Source organism: Pinus tabuliformis, chromosome 6, assembly GCF_031772625.1.
Source record: "Pinus tabuliformis cultivar Carrire ecotype Pingquan chromosome 6, CPIR1, whole genome shotgun sequence".
Lineage (NCBI taxonomy): Eukaryota > Viridiplantae > Streptophyta > Pinopsida > Pinales > Pinaceae > Pinus > Pinus tabuliformis.
The window spans coordinates 1,334,206,760-1,334,234,259 of NC_142292.1; the positions used below are offsets into that span (position 1 = coordinate 1,334,206,760).

General features: G+C 40.6%; 2 protein-coding genes across 3 annotated transcripts in view; one reads left to right on the forward strand and one right to left on the reverse strand.

Moving 5' to 3' along the window:
- The window catches only part of LOC149263519 (ATP synthase subunit B), a 372,029-nt gene that overhangs the window by 311,156 nt on the left and 33,373 nt on the right, over nt 1-27,500 (reverse strand). The gene's annotated exons all lie outside the window — the stretch shown is intronic.
- LOC149263521 (uncharacterized) lies at nt 1,105-26,802 on the forward strand. The gene is made up of 3 exons (XM_089457409.1): nt 1,105-2,147; nt 2,265-2,847; nt 26,784-26,802. Exons 1-3 carry the CDS (start codon nt 1,121-1,123, stop codon nt 26,800-26,802), a joined length of 1,629 nt encoding a protein of 542 aa, XP_089313535.1. The 5' UTR covers nt 1,105-1,120.

Consider the following 27,500-nt stretch of genomic DNA (forward strand, 5'->3'; position numbering starts at 1 on the left):
CAGCAGTCTTATGCATTTGAGTGAGAGTCTTCTTTGAGAGTTAGTGAGCAGTTCTTGAGCTTGTTTTGGAGCAGCAGTGAGGAGTCTTGGAGGAGCATTGTAGCTGGAGTGAGGAGCTTCTTGGGCAGCCATTTGGAGCAGCATTGAGGAGCTGATTTTTGGAGCAAGTTTGAGGAGGCAGTTTGTGCCTGGAGGTATTTTTTTCCACCTCTATAAATCTGTTTTTACTTATTAAATTTTAGGTGCATATAAAGATAGCTTAGAGAGTGTTTTTAGTCAAATAAATGAACATTGAATCAATTTTTATTTTTATTTTTCATTTTCAGATTGTTTTCCTAGTCAAAAAATGGCACCTAGAGCAAAAGATGCTGCTTGGGCATATGTTGAAATGGTTGATGATGAGATGTGTTGCAAGTTTTGCCATAGGAAAATTAAGTCAGGTCCTGGGGGGATTCATAGGCTGAAACAACACTTGGCAGGGATTAAAGGCAATATTACTGCATGTAAATCCCCCGAAATTGGGGAGATTAGAAAGACTTTGTTGGAAAGCTTTGAAAAATTTCAAGAAGAAAAGACTAGGCAAAAAGAGATACAGGCTGAAATTGGGAGGAAGAGGGAGATACAAAAAATGATGGCTGCCAACCCCCACTATGAGTTTGAGGGTTCTTCCTCTATCCCTCACACTGATGCATCAAACCCTTTCCGTTATGTTCCTCCCTCTTTTGCTTCTGTTCAAGATAAGGGAAAGGGTAGAATGAAGGGTGATGGGACTATCAAAAGTTTTTTCACTCACTCAGGCTCCTCTCCATCAGATGCACATGGTCCTGAAGTTAGTAAAGGTCTTTCTCAGCCCACTTTAGATGACCATTGGAAGAAAGAATTGAGGGAGACTGCTTGTGACTACATAGCTAGATGGTGGTATGATGCTGATATCCCCTTTAATGCTGCTCGTTCACCATATTATGAGCCTATGTTTGAGGCCATACATGCTGCTGGAAAAGGCTTCAAAGGCCCTACTATGCAAGAGCTAAGGGGGTTTCGTTTGCAGAAAGAAATTACATCAATTAATGAGTATTTGCAAGATTTCAAGGAATCACGGGCAAGAACAGGGTGTACCATCATGTCAGATGGATGGACTGATCAAAGAAACCGTACCATCATAAACTTTCTTGTCTTCTGCCCACAGGGAACCATGTTTTTAAAATCAGTTGATGCATCTGATAAGGTAAAAGATGGCCACTTGTTGTTTCAGCTATTGGATGAGGTTATTCAGGGTGTGGGGGTGGCTAATGTTGTTCAAATCATCACAGACAATGCCTCTAACTATGTTCTTGCTGGTAGACTGTTAGAGGAAAAACACAAGACCATCTTTTGGACCCCATGCGCTGCACATTGCATAGACCTCATGCTTGAGGATATTGGGAAATTAGATTGGGTCAGAAACACTGTAGATAATGCCAAAAGCATAACAAAATTTATCTACAATCATACACTGGTTTTGAGTATCATGAGGAAACACACTGGAGGCAAGGATATTATTAGGCCTGCCATCACTAGATTTGCTACACATTTTTTGACATTGCAATCTATGCTTTCCCAACATAGAAACTTGCAAAAGATGTTTTCCAGTGATGATTGGAATAATAGCAGTTGGTCTAACAAACCAGAAGGCAGAGAATTGAGAAGGAAAGTCCATGATGAAACTTTTTGGAGAAAGGCAACAGAGATTGTGAAGGTTGCTGAGCCACTAGTTAAGGTGTTGCGGTTGGTGGATGGGGAAAGGTTGGCTATGGGCTTCATTTATGAGGCTATGGATCAAGCAAAGGAGCAAATAAAGACAGCATACAAGGATAGAGTGGCAAAGTATGGGCCCATTTGGGCAATCATTGATGAAAGATGGAACAATCAACTCCATCGCCCTATACATGCAGCTGGGTATTTTTTGAACCCACGGTATCATTATAAAGCTAAGGAGTCAGGAGCTTTGAGGGGGGAGGTCAGAGATGGACTGGTTGATTGCATTGAGCGCATGGTCCCATCGGAGTCTGATCAGCTACTGATACATCAGCAGGTCACATCCTTCAGCAATGCAACAGGTACCTTTGGGAAGAACCTAGCAAAGATTGCAAGAGAAGCAGATGAGCCAGGTAAACAAAAATTTCAATTTTCAATTTCTCAATTTCAAGTTAGATATAATTTGTAATTTTGTTGAGCTTCAGCCTTCATCTAACTCATAATTCATTACACTCCTATGTTTTTTGCAGCACAATGGTGGGAGGCCTTTGGTGGCCAGTGCCCTGAATTGCAAAGGTTTGCAATTCGTATTTTGAGTCAAACTTGCAGTGCATCTGGGTGTGAGCGCAATTGGTCTGTCTTTGAGAGGATTCACACAAAGAAGAGAAACCGTTTGGAGCAAAAACGGTTGAATGATCTAGTTTTTGTCCAATACAACCTTCGGCTCAGACGGAACCAATTGCTGAACAAAAGACCTGATTCAGATCCCATTGTGTTGGAAGACATTGATCCAACATCAGATTGGGTAGTGGAGAGTCGTCTACCAGAGTTTGATCCTGATGAGGATCTTGATGAAATTGATGTTGGAGATCCACTGCAGCGTGTTCAGTTGAATGCAGATCCCAATCCACCAGCCTCAGTCTCACAGCCAGCTAGTAGGACTCCAGTTGTAGGTGCTTCGCCTTCCTCTGCTCAGCCACGACAGAAGCGCAGCCGCATTTGTACTCTATCTCAGCTTGCATCTGCTTCACAGCCTAGTGGTACTGGTACTGGCACCACTTCTATAGTTGCAGTTGGAGACGATGATGATGAGGAGGAGCCATGGGGCTCCTTGTCTGGCTCTGATGATGATGATCCAGAGATTGGTCGAGATGATCTTGGCTCCTCTGGCAGTAGCCAGTAGCTACTAGCCTCCTTGGTTATTTGTATTTTGTTTTGACTCTTGAGTCTTTGATCATGTATGACACAGACAGACTACAGTTGACTATGTATTTACTATTGCCATTGGGTACACCGTACCATTTTGATATAATGGATTGGTTCATGAGCCTACTTTGATCATATGTTGTCTTCCATGTATATTATAATGTTGTGTGTTTGGAAACTTGAATGAAAATCTTTAAAATTATGTTTAAAATATTTAAACTTATGTTTTTTTATAAAAAAAATAAATATTTAATGTATTTTTTACAACGACCGAGTCATTGAAATCGAGCCGGCCGAGTCATTGCCGTTTCCGTTTCCGTTTCCGAGTCGATCCTCGGCCGAGTCCGAATCCGAGTCCGTTTTGTAAAACATTGTCAGCGAGTACTTACCGTGTATCATCTCATCATTCAAGAGAATTTCATCAATCTCAAATGTTTAAGCAAACAAAGGAAGAAATCAAGGACTTCTATTCAATGAGCACAAAGTTCACAAGAATGAAGATAATGTGTCATTCTTAATGTTGGCAAAATCCTTTAGCTAAGTGCAACACACACATTACTTAGTATAGTTAAGAACTAGCAAACCCTAACCCATTTGGGAAACATAAATACATTCCTTCCAAAAATATCATAATGAAACTACATCCTACACACAAGATCTCTTGCTTATATAACTTCAAATCGAAGAGAGAGAGTAAACTTAGGACATCAAGATAATGTGGTTCTCTACTCACTCCCCTAACAATTTGTTTTTTTCGCTTCCCTTGTTGATTCAATTTTTCCAACACCTATGAATTTTAATCTCAAGTTAATACGCAACATATGCATTTTAATCTCATAAGGCTAAGGGTGAAACTCTTGAGGGAATTGATTTCGATGGTGAAACAAATCCACCCTAGCTGATCAGAAGGAAAGATCACTCAGATCTTTCACCGGTATTTATTGCTAAAGATTCATCTCATTGCTAGGTCGTGGGTACAACCAAAGACCATGGGATTTTTGGAGGTCGTATTTTCCATTTGCAGTTCGTGTGGGAAAAGGGGTCGATTCACTCATTGCCAGACCATGGGATCACTTGAGGAGGCCATACCAGTTATTATCAACAAGTTGAGGGTATTTTTTTGTAGGTAGTTTCAACCCAGACTTTTGCTGCCCTATCCAGCACCATTTGTTTCTCAACAGTTCAAGCCATCATTTGCTGAGCCATGGCATCAAAAGGGAGAGTCGAACCAGCCATCAAATCTGCTCCAGTATAGTAATTTACAGTAGTGTAAGGGGACATTTCAACGTTGTCATCATCTCCTATTTGCCCAGCAAATCATGCCATTAGCCATGGTTGTTTATGGGCTTCCAAAAATCTATTTTTGTAACTCAAAAGGTTGCCCCAGCATGTAATTTCAAGTCAAATTAATAAAATGGATTAGAATATATTGGTTAAGTTTGTTTGCTATGGTGTTTTTGCTTGTTGTATGATTGTTGAGTTACTAGTTGTAAGATTCCCTTCATGGAATATCTTGAAAACCCCACCAAAGTTCTGAGTTTGTCAAGTCTGGTTCATTTCAGAGTTTTAACAAACAGTTTGTATATGAAGTGTTGTAGGTGACTATTTTGATGTTTGGTCTCAAATAATCATGCAAAATAATCAATACACACTGGAATGTAGCATTCAAATACCACAAACTGATTTCTATTATGCCCATATATCTATATTCCATTGATACAAGGTCAATATCATGACCAATTCAAGTGTGAACAACCATTTCAGATTTAATATAAAATACACAGTAAGTGATAGGAAATGAAGAACCCAGTACTTAGCTCAGCAAATGGTCTCACAATGTATTAATCATAAGAATATAATGTAACCAACAGTATATACTCAAATATACAAGCTTCATTACAGCTGGAATAGTGGTTTATGAGTCTGGTATAATACTCAAAAATCTTCTAACAATTCGTTGTTGGAATTTCTAAGTTTAACCCATTAGAAATTCTTCCTCTACTATCTAGTTTATTTCTTTCTACTTGTTTAATTACTTAATGTTAGGTCCCTATACTACTAGTGTAACCCCTTATTGTTATTAGTGCAACCCCCTTATTATATTGTTGTGCCCATGTAGTCCCCATATTATTATTATTGTGCTCTTACATTATCATTGTTATGTCGGCTCTGATTATACTATGAACCCTTAGACTCCTATATATAGAAAGGAGGTCTTGTCATTTGTATCATCCAAGAATTGTTTATTTGTGTAATGTAAAGGAGGTTGCCCCCTCAAAGAGGCTTATTTCTAAGGCATTGATCTATCTTTTCTATCTTTTTGTGAGCTGGTTTCATAACATTTGGTATCAGAGCTTTGGATTCTAGGGTTTCGCTGCTCCAAACAAGTCATCGTGGCATTTCCACTATAACTTTTTTTCTGGGACGTTTCAGAGGCAAAAAAAAAACCCATTTGAGACGAAATTGCGCTGAACCTTCGGTCCGAGTTTCAAATCTTGTCTCGCCATAATTTCGGAGATATGATCTGAGGAAGTTAGGGTTTTTGCAAGCTCCAGAATTTCATCTAAAACAGGTCAACGTGGAATTTTCGCTATAACTTTTTCTCTACGAAGTTTCAGAAGCTAAAAGAAAACCCACTTGAGAAGAAATCGGTCTAAACCTCGGGTCCAAACTTCAGATATTGTCTCGCTATATTTTTGGATATATAATCTGAGGAAGTTAGGGTGTTTGCAGACTCCCGAATTACATCCTAACAGGTGACCTTGGCTAAAGCATCATAACTTTCTCTCTGAGCATCAGATGGAAATTTCGTATGAAGTTACAGAAAGAGGACAGACTGTATTTTGTTTGGGTATCATTTTCAAAACCTAAAGTCAAAACAGTGACACGTGGCACGCCGTACAAGTTCACTCTACTGAACTAGTCTATAATTAGGTCATCGCGAGAGATTGGGAATAAATATTTCTTTGGAAATCCAATTGCAAACAGACTTGCGGAGTTAGAAAGAGGACTCAGAGGGCTATTACAAGGAGAAATTTCAGAACTTAAAGATCTGAAATTACAGATTTACAGTCGTTTCAAGATCGAGCTCCTAAAATCAAGAAAAAGCGAGATGAGAAAGTTTGATGGCAAGGATCCAGTAAATTGGATACTACAAATGGAGCAATATTTTAATCTACATGAGGTGCAACTGTTACAAAAGGTACGTATTGCATCTTCATATTTAGAACCAAATCAATTTTTATGGTATAAAGGGCTTTGTTCTCGTAAACCCCTTGTTACGTGGTCAATTTTCACGGAGGAAATGATAGCACATTATGAGGATACAAAGAGAAACACCTTCTTTAGCCAATTGATAAATCTCAAACAAAAGTTTTCAATGGTAGAGCACATTGAGGACTTCCAAAATTGAATATAAGGGAAAATGGTATTCCAGAGAAGCAGAGGATTGATGTCTCCATAGGGACTTTAAAGGATAACATTCAACATGAGGTTCGACTTTGGAAACCTAATTCATTGGACAAGGCATTTAGGTTGGCAAGAAAAGTGGAAAGCAAAATTATGACAACAAGGAATTCTACCCCTCACAACTATAAAGATGGAAGTGTTGTTTCTCTTAGCCTTCCACAACCTACAAGGTTGACACCACAACAATTGGAAGAAAAAAGAGCAAAAGGGATTTGTTACAATTGTGATAACAAATACATTAAAGGTCATAAGTGTGTTGAGAAGAAATTATTTTACATAAATTGTGAAGAGGAGGAAGAAAAGGATCAAAAAACATCCAAAGAAGAGGATATACACCAGGAACCAACCCTAGAGAAAGAAGAAATGAATCCAACCATATCTTGTAAAGCATTGGAAAGAATTACCACTCCTCACACTCACAAAAGGTCCAAGAAGTGAAAGATCACATCGAGAAAGAAGAAATGAATCCGACCATATACTTTAATGCATTGGTAAGAATTACCACTCCTCAAACTATCAAGATAGAAGGACATATCAAAAAGAAAAAAGTTCAAGAAGTGAAACATCACATCGAGCATCAAGAAATGAATCCGACATTATCTTGTAATGCATTGGAAGAAATTACCACTCCTCAAACTCTCAAGATAGAAAGACATATCAAGAAGAAAAATGTTCAAGAAGTGAAATATCACATCGAGCATCAAGAAATGAATCCGACCATATCTTGTAAAGCATTGGCAAAAATTACCACTCCTCAAACTCTTAAGATAAAAGGGCATATCAAGAAGAAAAAGGTTCACGAAGTGAAATATCACATCGAGAAAGAAGAAATGAATCCGACCATATCTTGTAATGCATTGGACGGAATTACCACTCCTCAAACTATCAAGATAGAATGACATATCAAGAAGAAAAAGGTAATAGTGTTGATTGATTCGGGTAGTACCCATAATTTTATTCATTGTAGGATAGCCAAGGAATTGAATTGCTTCTTATATCCAGCACCATAGTGTCAAGTGATGGTTGCAAGTGGAGGAACCATAAATTGCTCTGGAAAGTGTCATAATATCAATCTATCCATGGGAGAATGTGTATTGAATAGCCCAATGCTTTCCATTCCAATGGTTGGTGTTGATGTTGTACTAGGAGTCCAATGGCTACAATCCTTGGGTACAATAGCTTTTAATTTTCAAGAACGTTTCATGAAATTTTCTTCGGAAGGAAAGGAAGTTGAATTAAGGGGTATCACAGGGAAAATTGGACATATAAACAGCTCTAACAGACTGACAAAGCTTCTAAAGAAAGAAAAACGAGGCCTCATTGCACAATTATGTTTGCTAGAGGTTCCCACACTGAAATCATCTATTTCTCCAGAGGTCCAAAAAGCCTTGGATAGTCATTCCAAGGTGTTTGAGACTCCCAAAGGCCTCCCACCTATTCGTGATCATGATCATTCTATTCATTTGATTCTAGGAAGTGTTCCTCCAAACATCAGGCGTTACAGATATCCCTATGCCCAAAAGAGTGAAATTGAACATATGGTTGCAGAAATGTTAGAGGCTAGTATAATTCAACCTAGTCAAAGTTCTTTCTCTACTCCAGTAGTATTGATGCACAACAAGCATGGGTCATGGCGCATGTGTCCGGATTATAAAGAGCTCAACAAACTCACTATTAAAGATAAATTTCCATTCCTTTCATTGATGAATTATTGGATGAATTGCAAGCATTAATTTACTTCACCAAGTTGGATCTTCGTTCAGGATATCATCAAATAAGAATGAAGACTGAAGCCATTCCGAAAACAACATTATTGAAGAAAGATGCGTTTTCATGGACTCCAGTAGCAACGAAGGCCTTTGAACATCTTAAAGAGATAATGTGCCAAGCACCGGTCTTAGCTATGCCAAACTTCACAAAAACCTTTATTGTGGAATATGATGCATCAAGAAATGGAATTGGTGATGTTTTAACGCAAGAAGAAAGACCCATTGCTTTCAAAAGTCGTCCAATCAAAGGAAAGTATTTACACAAATCTATTTATGAGAAGGAAATGTTGGCAAGACTACATGCACTTAAGAAATGGCGACCTTACATAATGAGAAGATCTCAGTTCAAACAATATTGTCAGAACTTGATGACAAAGGAAAAAGCATATTGGAACCTAGAGTAGTCACAGAAACAAGAACCCGACAGCTACAAAATCGATCAATTTCAGAGTATCTCATCAACTGGAAGAATGTACCCGTTGAAGATTCCACATGGGAGGACAAGAATTTTATATAGAAGCATTGAGGACAACACTTTTCGAAGGAGAGGGGCATGTTAGGTCCCTATACTACTAGTGTAACCCCTTATTGTTATTAGTGCAACCCCCTTAATATATTGTTGTGCCCATGTAGTCCCCATATTATTATTATTGTGCCATTACGTTATTATTGTTATGTCGGCTCTGATTATAATATGACCCCTTAGACTCCTATATATAAAAATGAGGTCTTGTCATTTGTATCATCCAAGAATTGTTCATTTGTGTAATGTAAAGGAGGTTGCCCCCTCAAAGAGACTTATTTCTAAGGCGTTGATCTATCTTTTCTATCTTTTTGTGAGCTGGTTTCATAACACTTAACCAGTTATTTATCATGTAAATACTGAAAATAAACACAATTACAGTATCAACATCAACTGAAAGAAAACAATCACACAAGTGACACCGTTATTTTTTGACCAATGTCCCCGGAAAAACCCAATGCGGGAAAACCGGTGCAGTTATTCAGAAGGTTTTATTATTATCCAACTTTCATAATACAACTAGGGTGTCAGAAATTGCTCACCCAACAGAGAATGCCCTCGGCAATAGTACCTCTCCTCGGAGACAGATATTCTGCCTGATTAATCACCGAATGAACGATCCCACAACAACAATTGCAACTCCCACTGCTCTGCGTCACTCTGATAGGGACTGCGTCACCCTACCCGGCTCACCAACTCCCAGTCTGTCCCACGAAATCCTCCCAGCGTTGCGTCTTGGCCCTGCATCAGCGCTGTGCCTTGGCCCTACGTCAGCACTACTAGCCTCTGCATCAGCCCTTAGACCCTCTGCGTCACACACGCTAGCCTCTCCTGGCTCTGCGTAGCTCCTAGCTGCCTTTGCATAGCACCCAACTGTCTCTGCGTCAACCTCTCCCGACTCTACGCAGTGACTCTAGTACCAACTCTGCCTCTCTGCTATGTATTCACTGCCCCTCGTTGTTGATCACTGATTCTATTTATCTTAGCAAACCCCGCTTTAGAGAATAGAATGATTGATCACTCTAATGTATTCTCCAACTGACCCTCAAGTCTTCTCTTATACTTTACCTATTGGTCCTTCAACGACCGATATTGCATCTCTAATCAACGACTAAGATTAGATTTGGCTTGATCCATGACTTTTGGAAACTTCTAACCCAGTTTTATATTAATACCCATTAATATTTTATTTTTCCTAAGTTTAAACTTAGGAACTCCATTAAAAATATTCATTATTTTAATATCTCCCAAACCGGTTAGAATCTGCCCAAACCATTTCTGGGTCTTGGAGATCTCATTTGCTTTAGCATCTCCACCAATTTTCATTGCTAGAGCACATATGATGCTACCCATCAACATTCGTACCAAGAGCCAAAGCAGAGAAATGCATTTCCAAGTCACAGTATATCAGCTATAGAGGATGCCAAAAATTAGTTAAGTATTGACCAGCGACGCATTCCTTACTGAAGACTACTTACTTGTGGCTCTACACGCATAGGAGTGGAGGTAGCAGCTAACATGTCCAGCTAGATTGTAATATCCTTTATCAGGGGTATCCCTCAAACAGAAGCAAACTCCAACCTGAGATGGATTGGGAGGGCGTTTACCAAATATGTCACCTCTGAAAAGAGGACGAGAACTGGAGGCTACCTGGCCCTTTCCAGACTTTGTCTAAGAGTACAGGAGAAAAACACACAAGTGGTATAACAGTAGTGCAACATACAATAATGTATATATGGAATATAAATAGATACTCGAAAAATGCAGAGAGAAATGCTAAGCCATTTTATTATAGTGAATAATAGAAAGAGTACAAAAGGTGATCAAAAAGATAGCACCTCGACTTGCACAAGGCAAGTGAAGAAATACACTCAGAATGGTAAGGAAATGGCCTCTCTCTGAACTGCGTCCAAGTTGTCGGAGAACTGCGGTGTTGCTGCTACTTCTGAAATCAAGTGAGGATTTGGGGTTGTTCCCCTCCTCAGAAAATGCTGAAACTCTGGAATCAACCTCTGCTCAATAAACCCAGAAAAGCCCAGAAAGCTTTTCTAAAATAGCTGACCCCCGAAAATCACCCCCTTGAGGATCTATTTTATCCCTCAAAGCTCTGCGGTGCCCCTGAAGAGAATCCTCCAAAACTCTACCCGAGACTCTGCCAAAATCCTCCAATATGCAAGGGTTGATCCCTTGCTCAATCTCCAAGCTCAAAGCCTCCACATAAACCCAATCCGGAGCTCCTACCAAAAGAGACTACATCCTCCCTCTCAAGACTGTGCAGTCATCAAAATGCTCAGTTCCTCCTCAACTCCAGAGATCGCTCCTCCTGCAAAATACTAATGAAACTACCTTGCCCGAGCAAGCACTCAAAGTCCCCTGGGGCTAAGGGTGAGATCTTCGAACGGAGACACTCGATGCACTAAACAGTGTTGCAGACAAGCTAAACAACCAGCGTGCTCTAAGTCGAAGTGACTAACTCAAATGCAACATAATCTGATGCCCAAATGAGGAGGCTCCTCTCTCCTTTATTTGGCTTCTCTCAAAACCCTAAGGCCCACCTCCTCCAACGTAGCCTCCCTCTTGCCACGTGCTCCTTCTCCATCTGCGCAATCCCTCCAAGTGTCTATGTGGGCCCCCTTCTCTACGTGGTCCTTTGGCCCCCTTGGCTCCCCTTTTAAGTTACAATGTTGTGTTACTGGGAGTGACTTTATTCAAAAAGTGAGTTATGTCCCCCTTTCCTCAACTTTTTATTTCTAAATAACTATAGCAGGCAAAATTGAGCAAAATCAAATATTCCAATTAACCATGGCTAATTAAGAATATTACAGTCTCCCCCAGCAAAATGTTGCTTGTCCTCAAGCAACTGAAGTGATGGATGCTGCAAAATTTTCTCTCTCCCAAGTGGCGTCCTCATCCAGTAATTTTTTCCACCTCACCAAGAATTCCCGGACCGTCCTGCTCTGCCATTGCCTCTCCCTGGTATCAATAATAGCCTCTGGCTGCAACACCAAATGCCCCTCATCATCTGTGGGTGGTAGCTCATCTGTCATTGTCACCTGCTGCTCCAATGCCTTCTTCAGGCATGATACATGAAAAACGTTATAAATCTTGATGCCTTGGTGCAACTCCGATTTATACGCAACCTGCCCAATCCTGCGTATCACCCTGTATGGCCCATAAAAGTGGGGCTTGAGCTTATCAGCTCCCTTCTGCTTTAGTGACGACTATCGATATGGTTGTAATCGTAGGTAGACCAAATCCCCTACCTCAAACTGTCTCTCCACCCGACCCCTGTCAGCATATAGCTTCTGCTGGTTCTGCATTGTAGCCATATTATCCTTGAGAGCTCGGAGGATATCCTAACTCTCTTGGATCCAAATCTTGGCTCTCGGAGCCTTGCTAGCACCAAACATCACGTCAGCAAAAGATAAAGGATGATATCCATACAAAGCATAGAATGGTGACATACCAATGGACATGTGATGTGTAGTGTTGTAGCAGTACTCCCCCAGATGCAGCCACTTCAGCCATGCTCGTTGCTGCCCACTGACATAGTTACACAAGTAGCCCTCCAGCCACTTGTTAACTATCTCTGTCTACCCGTCCGTCTGTGGGTGATAACTAGTACTCGGTGTCAACTCCGTCCCCACCAACCAGAAAAGCTCCTGCCAAAACCCGCCCATGAAACGGTTGTCCCTGTCACTGATGATGGTCTTAGGAAGACCATGTAGCCTGAAGACCTCTCTGAAGAACAGCTCGGCCACCTGCGCTGCTGTGTAGTGTGCGGTTATGGCAAAAATGTGTGCATACTTTGTCAATCGATCAACGACGACAAAGATACAATCCTTGCCCCGCACCATGGGCAACCCTGTGATGAAGTCCATCCAAATACTCTCCCATTTCCCCTCCGGAATGGAAAGAGGCTACAATAATCCTGCGGGATGGCTCATCTCCCCCTCGTTCCTCTGGCAAATATCGCACTCCTGGATATGCTGGAGTACGTCCTCCTTAAGGCCCTTCCATGAAAACCTCTCTCTAATGGCCCTATAGGTTTTGGTAAACCCCTGATGGTCAGCCAATGGTGAATCATGTGATGCCTGAAGTATCTTCTTCTCGAGCTGAGATCCCTCAATCAAGAAGATCCGGTCCCTATAGTAGATGATCTCATCGATTACTCTATACCTGTCATCCGCCACCTGCCCATCCAGAACCTCACATGCAAATCTGTCCTTGGAGTACTCTACTAAGAGTCGAGCCCTCTAGTCTGTGTCCAAGCTCATAAGAGACAACGTGGCTGGTCTACATGAAAGGGCATCTGCTACCACGTTGTTCTCACCCTTGAAATACTCAATGTCAAAGTCATACGCTTGGATCTTACTGATCCACTTCTGCTGCCTCTCCTGTAGCTGTTTTTGCTCCAAAAAGAACCTGAGGTTGTTGTGATCAATCCTCACCCTGAACCTGTTACCCACTAAATACTGTCGGAATTTGGCCAATGCATGCATAATGGCTAGCATCTCCTTGTCGTATATAGAATACAACTTCTCATGCGGAAGGAGCTTCCGGCTCTCAAAGGCAATAGGGTGACCTCCCTGCATTAACACTACGTCGATCCCCTCTCCCAACGCATCACACTCCAAAACAAATGGCTACGAAAAATCCAGCAATACCAGCACTGGGCAGCTGCTCATAATGTCCTTGAGCCTATCAAAGGCTCGCAGCGCTATATCCGACCAACTGAATGCCCCCTTCCTCGTCAGATCTGTCAGGGGTGCAGCAAGCTGTGAGAAACTCTTGACGAACTTCCGGTAGTAAGTATAGATGCCAATGAATCCCCGAAGTTCTGTCACGTTCCTCGGGTCCGGCCAATCTCTGATGGCCCTGATCTTCTCCTCGTGGACTGTCACTCCGTCCACCTGTTATGAAACCAGCTCAAGAAAAAGATAGAAAAGATAGATCAACGCCTTAGAATTCAGCCTCTTCGAGGGGGCAACCTCCTTTACATTACATAAATGAACAATTCTTGGATGATACAAATGACAAAACCTCCTTTCTATATATAGGAGCCTAAGGAGTCACAATATAACCCAGCCGACCTAACAATAATAATATAAAGCCACAAAAATAACAATAGAGGGATTCTATGGGGCACAGTAATAACAATATGGGGATAATAGGGGCACAACAATATTAACAAGGGGTACAACTACAATAGTAATGGGGTAATCACTAGTATTATAGAGACCCAACATGCCCCTCTCCTTCAAAAAACTGTTGTCCTCAACGCTTGAGAAGTTATGGATGCTTCTGTACAAAATTCTCATCCTCCCATGTGGAATCTTCAGCGGATAAGTTCTTCCACTTGATAAGATACTCTGAAATTGATCGATTTCGTAGCTGTCGAGTTCTTGTTTCTATCACTGCTTCCGGTTCCAATATAATTTTTCATTCATCGTCAAGTTCTGGCAATATTGTTTGAACTGGGAGCTTGTCACCTATAACCTTCTTTAAACATGAAACATGGAAAACTAGGTGCAATCGAGAAGCTGCAGGAAGCTCCAATTTGTATGCCATAATACCAATCTTTTGCAACACCTTGTACGGACCATAATACTTAGGTGATAATTTATTATCCTTCTTAGCTTGCTTGAGGGACATTTGCTTATATGGTTGTAGCCGTAGGAATACCCACTCACCTACATCAAAACTTCTTTCACTACGATGTTGATCTGCGTGTTGTTTCATTCTATTCTGTGCCAACACGAGGTTATCCTTTAAGAGTTGGAGGACTTGTTGTTGATGTTCAATGTGATGTTCCACTGCTTAAACCTTAGAATTTTCTCTTAAATATGATGTGATGGATGGTGGCTGATACCCATAAAGTGCCATAAATGGGGTCATTTTTGTTGTTGTATGGAAGGAAGTGTTATACCACCATTCAACCAGAGGCAACCATTTGACCCATTGTGTCTGTTTATCAGATACAAAGCAACGAAGATATCCTTCCAAACATTTGTTTACTATCTCAGTTTGCCCATCAGATTGAGGATGATAAGATGAGCTATGAGCTAACTGAGTACCAAGACAAGAAAATAATTCTGTCCAAAAATTTCCAGTGAAAATGGGATCTCTGTCACTTACAATAATCTTTGGGTTTCCATGTAGCGTTTGAATTGTTTCCATAAATGCAGTAGAAACTGTACTGGCTTAAATGGATGTGATAATGCACAAAAGTGTGCATACTTGGTAAGTCTGTCAACTACCACCAAGATGACACTCTTTCCCTCAAACTTGGGTAAACCTGTGATAAAATCCATTGAAACCTCCTCCCAACGTTGGCTTGGAATGGATAAAGGTTGTAATAGACCCAGTGTCTTAATTGTTTCAACTTTATTTTGTTGGCAAACCAAACATTCTGCCACAAACTTTTGAATATCTGCTTTAAGGCCATCCCAAAAGAATTCCTTCTTAACCCTGTGGTAAGTTTTTAAAAATCCTGAGTGCCCTCCTAAGGGAGAAGTGTGCAATTGCATAAGAATCTTTTGTTTTAGTTGGGAATTCTTACAGAGGTATAAGCGATCTTTGTACCATAACAAATCATTTTGCCAGCTAAATGTATTAGACATACTGGAATCTTGTTGTAACTTTCGAATAAGTGCCCACACTTCTTTGTCATTCTTCCATTCCTCCCTTGCTTGGTTTATCCAATCTGGTTGGATAATAGAAATGGCGCACAACAATGCTTCCACATCCTCATCCTTTCTTGAGAGTGCATCTGCCACCACATTTTGCTTCCCTTTTTTGTAGATGATTTCAAAGTCATAACCCAACATCTTTGTGACCCACTTTTGTTGCTCTTCAGAGAATAATCTTTGTTCTAAAAAGTATTTAAGGCTATCATGATCCGCTTTTACCTTGAAGTGTCTTCCCATTAGATAGGGTCGCCATTTCTTAAGTGCATGGAGTATTGCCAACATTTCCTTCTCAGAAATAGCTTTGTGTAAAAACTTTCCCTTGATTGGACGACTTTCAAAAGCAATGGGTCTTTCATCTTGCATTAAAACAGCACCAATTCCATTTCCTGGAGCATCACATTCCACAATAAAGGTTTTTGTGAAGTCCGGTGTAGCTAAGACTGGTGCTTGGCACATTGCCTCTTTAAGATGTTCGAATGCCTTTGCTGCTTCTGGAGTCCATGAAAATGCATCTTTCTTCAATAATGTTGTTAGAGGTGCTGCTACTCACCCATAATTCTTAACAAACTTGCGATAATACCCTGTCAACCCGAAAAATCATCGCAGATGCTTTATGGATGTGGGAATTTTCCATTCCTTAATGACTTTAATTTTGCTAGGGTCTACCTTAACTCCTTCATGAGATACAATATGACCCAAATATTCCACCTCTTGTACTCCAAAGAAACATTTGGATCTTTTTGCATATAATTGTTTCTCCTCCAATTGTTGTAGCACCCTGTCAACATGTTCAACATGATCCTTCCAAGACTTGCTGTAGATTAGTATATCATCAAAAAATACTAACACAAATTTTCTAAGGAATGGTTTGAAAATTGAATTCATCAAACCTTGAAATGTTGAAGGTGCATTAGTAAGGCCAAAAGGTATGACCAAAAATTCATAATGACCCTCATGAGTTCTGAACGTTGTTTTCGGAATGTCTTCAATCTTCATTCTGATTTGATGATATCCTGAACGAAGATCCAACTTGGTGAAGTAAATTGATCCATGCAATTCATCCAGTAATTCATCAATGACAGCAATGGGAAACTTATCTTTAATAGTGAGCTTGTTGAGCTCCCTATAATCCGGACACATGCGCCAGATCCATCCTTCTTGTGCACCAATATGACTGGAGCAGAGAAAGAACTTTGACTTGGTTGAATTATACCAGCCTCTAGCATTTCTACAACCATACGTTCAATTTCACTCTTTTGGGCATAGGGATATCTATACGGCCTGATGTTTGGAGGAACACTTCCTGGAATCAGATGAATAGCATGATCATGATCACGAATAGGTGGGAGACCTTTGGGAGTCTCAAATACCTTAGAATGATTGTCCAAGACTTTTTGGAGATCTGGAGAAATAGATGATTCCATTGTGGACACATATGGCGAACATAATTGTGCAATTACACCTCTTTGTTCCTTTTTTAGAAGCTTTGTCATACCATTAGAGTTGATAATCTTTCCCGGTTTCCCTGAAATACCCCTTAATTCAACTTCCTTTCCTTCCACAGAAAATTTCATGAAAAGTTCTGGAAAATTAAAAGCTATTGTACCCAAGGGTTGTAGCCATTGGACTCTTAGTACAACATCAGCACCTCCCATTGGAATGGAAAGCATTGGGCTAGTCAATACATATTCTCCCATGGATAGTTGGATATTATGGAACTTTCCCGAGCAATTTATTGTTCCTCCATTTGCAACCATCACTTGACACTCTGGTGCTGGATATAAGAAGCAATTCAATTCTCTTGCTACCTTACAATGAATAAAATTGTGGGTACTTCCTGAATCAATCAACACTATTACCTTTTTCTTCTTGATTTGTCCTTCTATCTTGATGGTTTGAGGAGTGGTAATTCCCGCCAATGCATTACAAGATATGGTCGGATTCATTTCTTCTTTATCTAGGCTTTGTTCCTGGAGTATATCCTCTTCTTTTGACCTTTATTGCTCATTTTCTTCTTCCTCTTCACAATCTATGTAGAATAATTTCTTCTCAGCACACTTATGACCTTTAGTGTATTTGCTATCACAATTGTAACAAAGCCCTTTTGCTCTTTTTTCTTCCAATTGTTGTGGTGTCAACCTTATAGTTTGTGGAAGACTAGCGGCAACAACACTTCCGCCTTTATAGTTGTGAGTGGTATGCTTCTTGGTTGCCATAATTTTGCTTTCCATTTTTCTTGCTAACCTGAATGCCTTCTCTAATGAATCAGGTTCCCAAAGGCGAACATCATGTTGGATATTATCCTTTAAAGACCCTATGAACACATCGATCCTATGCTCCTCTGGAATATCTTTTACCCTTATGTTCAATTTTTGGAACTCCTCAATGTGCTCCATTATTGAACCCTTTTGTTTGAGACTTATCAATTGGCTAAAAAAAGGGTTGCTTTTTGTATCCTCATAATGTGCTATCAATTCTTCCGTAAAAATTGTCCAAATGATAAATTGTTTATGAGAGCAAAGCCACTGATACCATACAAACTGATTTGGTTCCAAATATAAAGTTGCAATACGTACCTTTTGTGTGTTTTGCACATTATTGAGATCGAAAAATTGCTCCATCTGTAATATCCATGTTGCGGGATCCTTGCTATCAAACTTCCTCATATCGATTTTTGGAATATGGTGGGTTTTTGATCCAACATTAGAGTCTATGGAATCATGATTAACATTTCATTTGTTCTCATCATGAATTTCCTTTACTACCTTTTCACCATTAGTGACCCTTTCTTGTAGCAACTTATTCATATTTATCTTCAATTCTTCCATGTCTGTCTTCAAATCTATCTTCAAATCATCCATCTTAGCTTCCACGTCATTCATCTTAGCTTCTACACCTTTCTTTAAACAATCCATCTTAGCTTCTACGCCTTTCTTTAAACCATCCATCTTAGATTTTGTTCCTTTTTGTGCAAGGGACAATTGTTACACTTGGTCTTGTAATTTTGATATATCATGTTGCATTTCTTCCTCTTCTTCATGAGTAATGCTAGAGCTTTCAGGTTCCTTACTAGGTGTTTGCATTTTCTTTCCTCGAGGCATCAGTTACCAATAATAATGCTCTACTATGCTCTTTGAATTCCTTCAAAATAAATTTTCAAACCAAGCTTAAGCAAAAATTTAAGAAAATCTACACACCTTTTTTCACTTTGTAGGAGCTCAATATTGCCTCTGATGTATCTCTTTACTTTCCAATCATCTAGATCTGAATTTGTGACCTGCAGTAGCCCTCTGTGTCCTCTTTCCAATGCCACAAGTCTAACCCAAATTGGATTCTCCAAAGAAGAGTTATGCGAAATCTCCCACAGTGACTTGATTATAGACTAGTTCAGTAGAGCAAACTTGTACGACTTGCCACGAGTCACTGTTTCGACCTTTGGATCTGAAAAATGCATACAAGAAACTACAGTCTGTCCTCTTTCTGTGCCTTCTTACGAAATTTCAATCCGATCCCCAGAGAGAAAGTTATGATGCTTTTTCCCAGGTCACCTGTTTGGAATGTAATTCAGGAGTCTGCAAAAAGACCAACTTCCTCAGATCATATCTCCGCAAATATAGCGCAAACAGCTCTGAAATTCAGACCTGAGGTTCAGCGCGATTTCTTCTCAAATGGGTTTTTTTTGCAACTTCTGAAACGTCGCAGAAAAAAAAGTTATAGCGAAAATGCCACGATGACCTGTTTGGAGCAGCGAAACCCTAGAATCCAAAGCTCTGATACAAAATGTTATGAAACCAGCTCAAGAAAAAGATAGAAAAGATAGATCAATGCCTTAGAATTCAACCTCTTCGAGAGGGCAACCTCTTTTACATTACATAAATGAACAATTCTTGGATTATTCAAATGACAAAACCTCATTTCTATATATAGGAGTCTAAGGAGTCACAATATAACCTAGCCGACCTAACAATAATAGTATAAAGCCACAAAAATAAGAATAGAGGGATTCTATGGGGCACAGTAATAACAATATGGGGATAATAGGGGCACAACAATATTAATAAGGGGTACAACTACAATAGTAATGGGGTAATCACTAGTATTATAAGGACCCAACACCACCCCTATGATGTGTCCCAAGTACAACATCTCCGTCAACCCAAACTCACACTTGGAGAGCTTGGCATAGAACTGCTGCTCCTCCAAGATGCACAACACTATCTCAATGCGCTGGAGATGCTCCTCCCAAGTCCTGCTGTAAATGAGAATATCATCAAAGAACACCAACACAAACTTCCTTAAGTGACCGCGGAAGATGTGATTCATGCAAGAGTGGAATGTAGCTGGGGCGTTGGTTAGCCCAAAGGGCATCACCAAAAAATCAAAGTGCCCATAGTGACACCTGAACGCGGTCTTGGGAATGTCTTGCTCCCTCACGCGAATCTGATGGTACCTAGATCTCAAATCAATCTTTGAGAAGAACAGTGCTCCTCTCAACTCATCCATCAACTCATCGATCATGGGTATAGGGTACCTGTTCTTCAGGGTCTTCTTGTTCAGGGCCCTGTAGTCAATGCACATCCTCAATGTGTCGTCCTTCTTCACCAACACCACGGAAGAAGCAAAAGGACTTGTGCTCGGCCGAATATGCCCAAGAGCCAGCAACTCCTGAATGGCCCACTCAATCTCATTCCGATATGCCTTGGGATGCCTATAGGGGGTAGTAATCACTGCCTGTATGCCCTGCTTAAGCTTAACGGTGTGCTCAAACCCCCGGTCCGGTGGCTGTCCCAGCGGAATCTCCCCAAACACTGTGGCATACTGGTCAAGGATGGATTGTATCTCTGGGTGCACTGTCTGCCCTGTAGTCCCTGCCTCTGATGCACGCAGCTCCACTGCCCACTCTATGTCTCCCTTCCGGAAGACTGCCTCCATCCGATGAGCCGAAACAGTCTAAAGCGGATATGTGTGCTGTCCCCGTATCTTCTCATGCCTCCATGTCTTCTCATCATCCCACTCCATCCTCTAGGGCCTTCCAATCTGTCGTGATCTTCCCTAGAGTGATAAGCCACTGAACACCTAGTATCATGTTGGTGTCCAGAATATTGACCACGAAAAAGTGGTCAGTCAGTGTGTAGGTGCCCATCGTCACTGATAACTCTGGGACATAACGAGCACACACCATGGTCTGATCTCCTGGGACCAAAACTAAAAAGCCATCGAAGCTCTCTGTCTGTATACCTCTCCGCTCAACCATCTGTGCATCGATGAAGTTGTGGGTTGCCCCATTGTCAACCAAAACTGATACTCGTTGGCCACGTACTGTCCCCCATACGCGCAGCGTCAAATACTTGGGAACTCCTCGCAATGCTGCAAGGGCCCCTCCGGTAGGTGCAAAAGCTGCACCACCTGCTGCTGGTGGTGGAGGTGGCAAAGGATCCTGCGTGGCATGACTATCTCCTGCCTCCACATCATCCTCCTCATCCTCTTCCCCATTGCTCTCGGAGAAGACCTCAATAAAATGTGCTTTGCCAGCAGCACATCTATGTCCCGGTGCCCACGGCTCCTGACAGGTAAAGCACAACCGCTTCTTCTTCAGCTCCCTCCTGGCATCATCATCAATCTGTTCTCGTCTTGGATTCCCCTTTGGAGGCGGAATCCTCACATCCTTCCCCTTAGGCTGGAAAGCCTGTCTCTGGGGGTGAGATGCCCGGGTCCTGGGTAAGGTATCCTGTAAGTCCCGGGTCCTGCAAATAGCATCCTGGAGTGTGGCTGGTCTAGTGGATCTGACTAGACCCCGAAGTGGCTCTGCTAGACCCTCAACAAACATGTAGATCCTCCGTGCCGCGAATTGGTCTGGCACCATCATTGAAACCCTCAAGAAGTCTGCAATGTAGGTCTTTGGGTTCCCGGTCTGTTTAAGCCTCGTCAGCTCAACAAAGTGTTGTTTCGGATCCCCCCGGTCAAACCTCTCTATCAATCTCCTGGTGAACTCGGCATATGTAGTCACTGTGGAGTGTCCGAGTGTAACCATCCCATGGAACCACCAGACCTGGGCCTCACCATCCAAATGTAATGTCACCACCTTGATGGCCTATGTCTCTGACATCTGGTTAAGTTGGAAATAGATGTCCAGCTTCTCCACCCAAGACTTTGTCGAACTGTTTGATGAGCCATCAAACGTAAGCAAGTAGAATCTACTAGTTGTGCAATGGGTGTCTCCATCATGATAATGTTAGTATCCTCTGTGATGATCACGGGGTCTACTATCCCGCTGGAGCTGAACAAAGTCTCTGAATGAGAGAGCATCCCTGAACACTTGCCCATAGGCCTGGTACTCTGCAAAATAATCACCCATATGACCAGGCTCTGCCTCCTGTTGGGCTCCGGCCCCCGTGTCTGCTCCTAGGAAAGTGGGCATGGTAGAACGTGTAAGGGCATGTGAGGCCATCTGCTGAGTGGTATCACGCTGAGTGGCACCCTGCTCTAGCAAACGGTGGGATGTACCCGATCCCTCACCAACCTAGAAAACCCAGGGGTTCTCACGTTGTCTAGCCTCCACCGCCGTGAATCTCTGCCCCATCACCTCGATCTGCCTCGACATATCCTGCACTTTGAAGAGCATGTCCACAAATCTCTTCCTACACTCATCTGCCATCGAATCCTCTTGCTCTGCGTCCACCACAGGCTCCCTCTGTTCTGTGTTCACCACAGGCTCCTCCTGTTCTGTGTCCACAACCCGAACATAGTCTCCCTCTTCGTAGGTGTTCTCCAACCTACGCTCAATATCTCTGTATTTCCTACCTCTGTAATAGATGTAGGGCTTCCCCCTCGGTGTCATAGACTGCTAGCTCCATAGGCTGAGCCAGATCTATGCTCTAATACCACTGTAATATCCCTTATCAGGGGTATCCCTCAAACACAAGCAAACTCCAACCGGAGATGGATTGGGAGGGCATTTACCAGATATGTCGCCTTTGAAAAGAGGACGAGATCTGGAGGCTACCTGGCGCTTTCCAGACTCTGTCTAAGAGTACAGGAGAAAAACACACAAGTGGTATAACAGTAGTGCAACATACAATAATGTATATATGGAATATAAACAGATACTCGAGAAATGCAGAGAGAAATGCTAAACCATTTTATTATACCGAGTAATAAAAAGAGTACAAGAGGTGATCAAAAAGATAGCACCTCGACTTGCACAAGACAAGTGAAAGAGTACAAGAGGTGATCAAAAAGATAGCACCTCGACTTGCACAAGGCAAGTGAAGAAATATACTCAGAATGGTAAGGAATTGGCCTCCATCTGAACTGCGTCCAAGCTATCGGAGAACTGCGGTGTTGCTGCTACTTCTGAAATCAAGTGAGGATTTGGGGTTGTTCCCCTCCTCAGAAAATGCTGAAACTCTGGAATCAACCTCTGCTCAATAAACCCAGAAAAACCCAGAAAGCTTTTCTAAAATAATTGACCCCTGAAAATCACCCCCTTGAGGATCTACGCTATCCCTCAAAGCTCTGCGCTGCCCGTGAAGAGAATCCTCCGAAACTCTACCCGAGACTCTGCGAAAATCCTCCAATATGCAAGGGTTGATCCCTTGCTTAATCTCCAAGCTCAAATTCTCCACATAAACCCAATCCAGAGCTCCTACCAAAAGAGACTGGGTCCTCCCTCTCAAGACTACGAAGTCATCAAAACGCTCAGTTCCTCCTCAACTCCAGAGATCGCTCCTCCTACAAAACATTGATGAAACTACCTTGCCCGAGCAGGCACTCGAAGTCCCCCGGGGCTAAGGGTGAGATCTTCGAACGGAGACACTCGATGCACTAAACAGTGTTGCAGACAGGCTAAACAGCCAGCGTGCTCTAAGTCGAAGTGACTAACTCAAATGCAACATAATCTAATGCCCAAATGAGGTGGCTCCCCTCTCCTTTATAGCGTTGGCCTCTCTCAAAACCCTAAGGCCCACCTCCTCCAACATAGCCTCCCTCTTGCCACGTGCTCCTTCTCCATCTGCGCAGTCCCTCCAAGTGTCTACGTGGGCCCCCTTCTCTACGTGGTCCTTTGGCCCCCTTGACTCCCCTTTTAAGTTACAACGTTGTGCTACTAGGGAGTGACTTTATTCAAAAAGTGAGTTATGTCCCCGTTTCCTCACCTTTTTATTTATAAATAACCATAGAAGGCAAAATTGAGCAAAATCGAATATTCCAATTAACCATGGCTAATTAGGAATATTACATAGATAATGCTCACGACATGCCCAAAATTGATAACAACTTCCAGCAATGAGTCTCGTCCACAATGCACAGGGATTAATATGGCCCAATACAAATGTAAAACTCGACCCTCAATAACTGAAATTCGAACCAGAAATATAGTAGTTCGTCCAACAGCAGAGACAAGGTGTTTCGACCTCCTTTTCCTCAGGGAATCTCGACGAAACAGTGAGAACTCATCCAGCAATTGAATGGGAAAACTCGTGCTCTGTTTACACTAAGAAACTCGTACTTTCTCCTTCAAGGAACTCGACCCATGAGTCTCAACCAATTGAGGATATAGCACAGCCTCCTTATAACACTTTTTCCCAGCAAAACGACCCCAAAGTGGCTTGGAAACTTGATGTCTTCATGGGTATTTCTCAGCCTGTCAAAATGAGATAAAAATACTATATAAGAAGGTAAAATCAAATGATAAGATCTTTTTACCTCAATACCTTATGCAAATCATCTTCTGCTTTGAATCTCAATGGTGAAATCTGAGTGATTCAACTCTCGTGACCAACTAGGGTGTCTAGTTTCAACACCGCAGCTAGCAATGGCAGCTAGGGTTTCCAAAACCCTAAGTTTCTCTCCAAAAACTCTCGAAGAGTTTTTTTCTCAAAATGCAAGTGTTAAAATAAGAAGAGACTCGTCACTTTGTTGAAAATGTAGCAAGCAAGGTCTTCTAGCTTGTGCCTTAGCCAATGAAGACCTCGAGTTGTCCTCATGAGTTAGACTTCAGTTAGGATAAGTTATTTCCAGTTTACTAGAATAATCATCAAGTTAGCATGTGTAGAGTTGGAGCTTCAGTTAAGTGGAGTCTTCATCAGTTTGACTATAGAACGAGGTGGCAGTTAGTAGTTCAGTTAGAGCGAGTTAGTCTTCAATCTTGATTGAAGGAAGAGCGAATTAGATCTCCAGTCTTGATTGGAGAGAGCACGAGTTAACAACTCCAGTGATGATTGGAAGAACAACGTGTAACACTCTCAGTTATCTTGCTATCACAACTCGAGTTCTAAATTTGAACTAGCCTAATTTAGTATGGATCGAATCTATCAAAAAGAGGACGAAAGCACAAGTAAATAACAATTGTTTTGTGCACAAAGGTTTGTGTGACAAGATAGAGCTCACGAGTTTGTGAGAGAGCCTTGATTGTGGAGAGTGTAGGAATTGTTTCCTAAGAAATAGGAAGAACAAGTGCACTAGGATTTAGGAGTTGGTTGTGCACAGAGAAGAGGAGTTGGGTCCTAAGAAATAGGGTTGCCAAGTGCACAAGGAAATAGGGATTTTCCCTATAAAATAGGAGTTGATCTGCGCTAGAGAATAGGGGTTGATGTGTGCTAGGAAATAGGGACCTAGTGCACAAGGATTAAGGAGCCTCTAGTGCACAAAGATCAAGCAAAAGAGAGTAGGTTTTGTAGAGCAAGTCAAGGAGGCAGCAAAGGAACAATTGTGTGCTAGAGGGTTGAGATCAAGCAGGATCAAGGCCAGCCAAGATCAATTGTATCAGCTGAGATTTGAGAGAGAAGCAGAACACTTTCTCAAAGAGACAAATTGCTTTGTAATAGATCCAAGTGCTCAAGAACAATCAATAAAATAGCCACATCAAGCAAGCAGGTTTTCCCTGTTGGGTTTCTTGAGAAAATAAGTGTGTCAATTTGTGCATGTGTTTTTATCTCTGTGTTTTTTATTCCGCTGCTTATGAATTGTTAAGAGACTTTGTATCTTGGTAAAAGTAAAATAGATTCAGTTTTCAATTATTCATCTAAGTAATTGCAAAGTTTCATGGAAATTTAACATTTTTCTCTTTTTATAATTGAGTGGCCACTTTTGCCACCATTTTACCTTTTTATTTTTTTTATTAAGTCATTTTAGGAGAGTTTCACTTTATAAAATGAAAGTGACTTTTCATTAGCCTAAGTATGTCCCCCTATTGTCGCACAAAATGTTTAGGCACCGCGACAACGGCTCAGATTGGGGTTTGTCACACTAATCCCCAATCACTCTGTTTGAGTTGTCTTCCAATAGCAGATTAAGGGGGGTTAAACCTTATGGAAATGGAAAAGGGAAAGATTAGTTGGGAACCAAGCAACCTCGAAGACACAGCTAAGCAACCAATACTTGTTTTAGATTCCGCAAGATTTTAAAGATTCAAAATGATTTGAAGAAAGTGATAGCAGTGCCTTGTGGAGTCAACTATCTTGCGAAGAAAATAAAGTTCAAGTAAAGGATGGAAAACTATTGCTGAAAAGACTCGAGTGTCTGATATGCAAATGCAAAACTTAAAACTATGTGAAATGCAAGGACTTGGTTAATTTTAGTTAAATGAGGGTCTAAAATTATTTCTGAAATATGTCTTAAATGTTACTTAACTTAAGGCTCAGAAAGGTGGCGATCTATATGTGAAAGCATGTACTTATACCAGCACTGCAAAATGTAAAATCTACACAATAATTACTGAAATGCACAATGCACTGAAATGTAAAATGTTGGAATAAAACACTTTTAAATTCAAAAATTCATTTCTATGCATTACTCAATCAAGATTATTAAATGCATAAGTAAAAGTAGATTAGTCCTACTTGCATAAGCATGTAAAAACAAATGAACTTCAGAAATTAAACTAAATGTTTTAAACTCAGATCACATTAATGAAATATTAGTCTAGTAATCTGCTCTTACATCACATGTTAAAACCAGCAATATATTCTAAAACAACAATCCTATAACCATGCAATATTCAGAAATTTCTATGTATAACAGCAACAAATTTTAAATGACAAACTGATAACTACAATTCAAAAAATTTCTTAATTCTTTCTGATCTACTAATGTATTTGATCTAAAAACTCAGAAATAAACTACTTAACAACAGTAAAACAATTTTCAGAAATTTGTTTGCAAAAGTTACTTAAACTAATCTCTATTTCTGCAATTATACAACAATAAATATTAAAAACGTAAATTAAATCTGCTGCTAAATTCAGAAAATTTCTGAGTTTAATTCTTTTTTATCTATTAATGTATTTGATCTAAAAAAACTCAGAAATAAACTACCGAACAGCAGTAAAACAATTTTCAGAAATTTGTTTGCAAAAGTTACTGAAACTAATTTCTATTTCTGCAATTATACAGCAATAAAAATGTAAATTAAATCTGATGTTAAATTCAGAAAATTTATGAGTTTAATTCTTTCAGATCTATTAATGTATTTGATCTAAAAACTCATAAATAAACTACTAAACAACAGTAAAACAATTTTCAGAAATTTATTTGCAGAAGTTACTGAAACTAATTTCTATTTCTGCAATTGTACAGCGGTAAAAATGTAAATTAAATCTGCTTCTAAATTCATAAAATTTCCGAGTTTAATTCTTTCTGATCTATTCATATATTTGATCTAAAAACTCATAAATATACTACCAAACAGCAGTAAATCAATTTTCAGAAATTTGTTTGCAAAGGTTACTAAAACTAACTTCTATTTCTGCAATTATACAACAGTAAAACTGTAAATTAAATTTGCTATGAAACTCCAACTAATTGCAAATCTATGCCAGTATTAACCTTATTTTCAAAATGGAATGAGAAAAGGTTACAGGGTGTGCACCAGTCAACCCTTAGGGGCTTGAAGACACTTGGAGGTATGCTGCTCGAATCACTAGAAATCCTCCAATTCCAAATGCCAAACTCGGAAAATTTTGAGAAAAATTTTGTTAAAATTTTTGGGAAATTTTAGGAAAAATTTAGTGAGAAAATTATGGTGAAGAAGGCTGCAAAGATGAGAGGCCTAAGGGTGGAATGATAGAGGCCGAGAATGAGGTTGGCAATGGCTAATGTTAGGCATCAAGG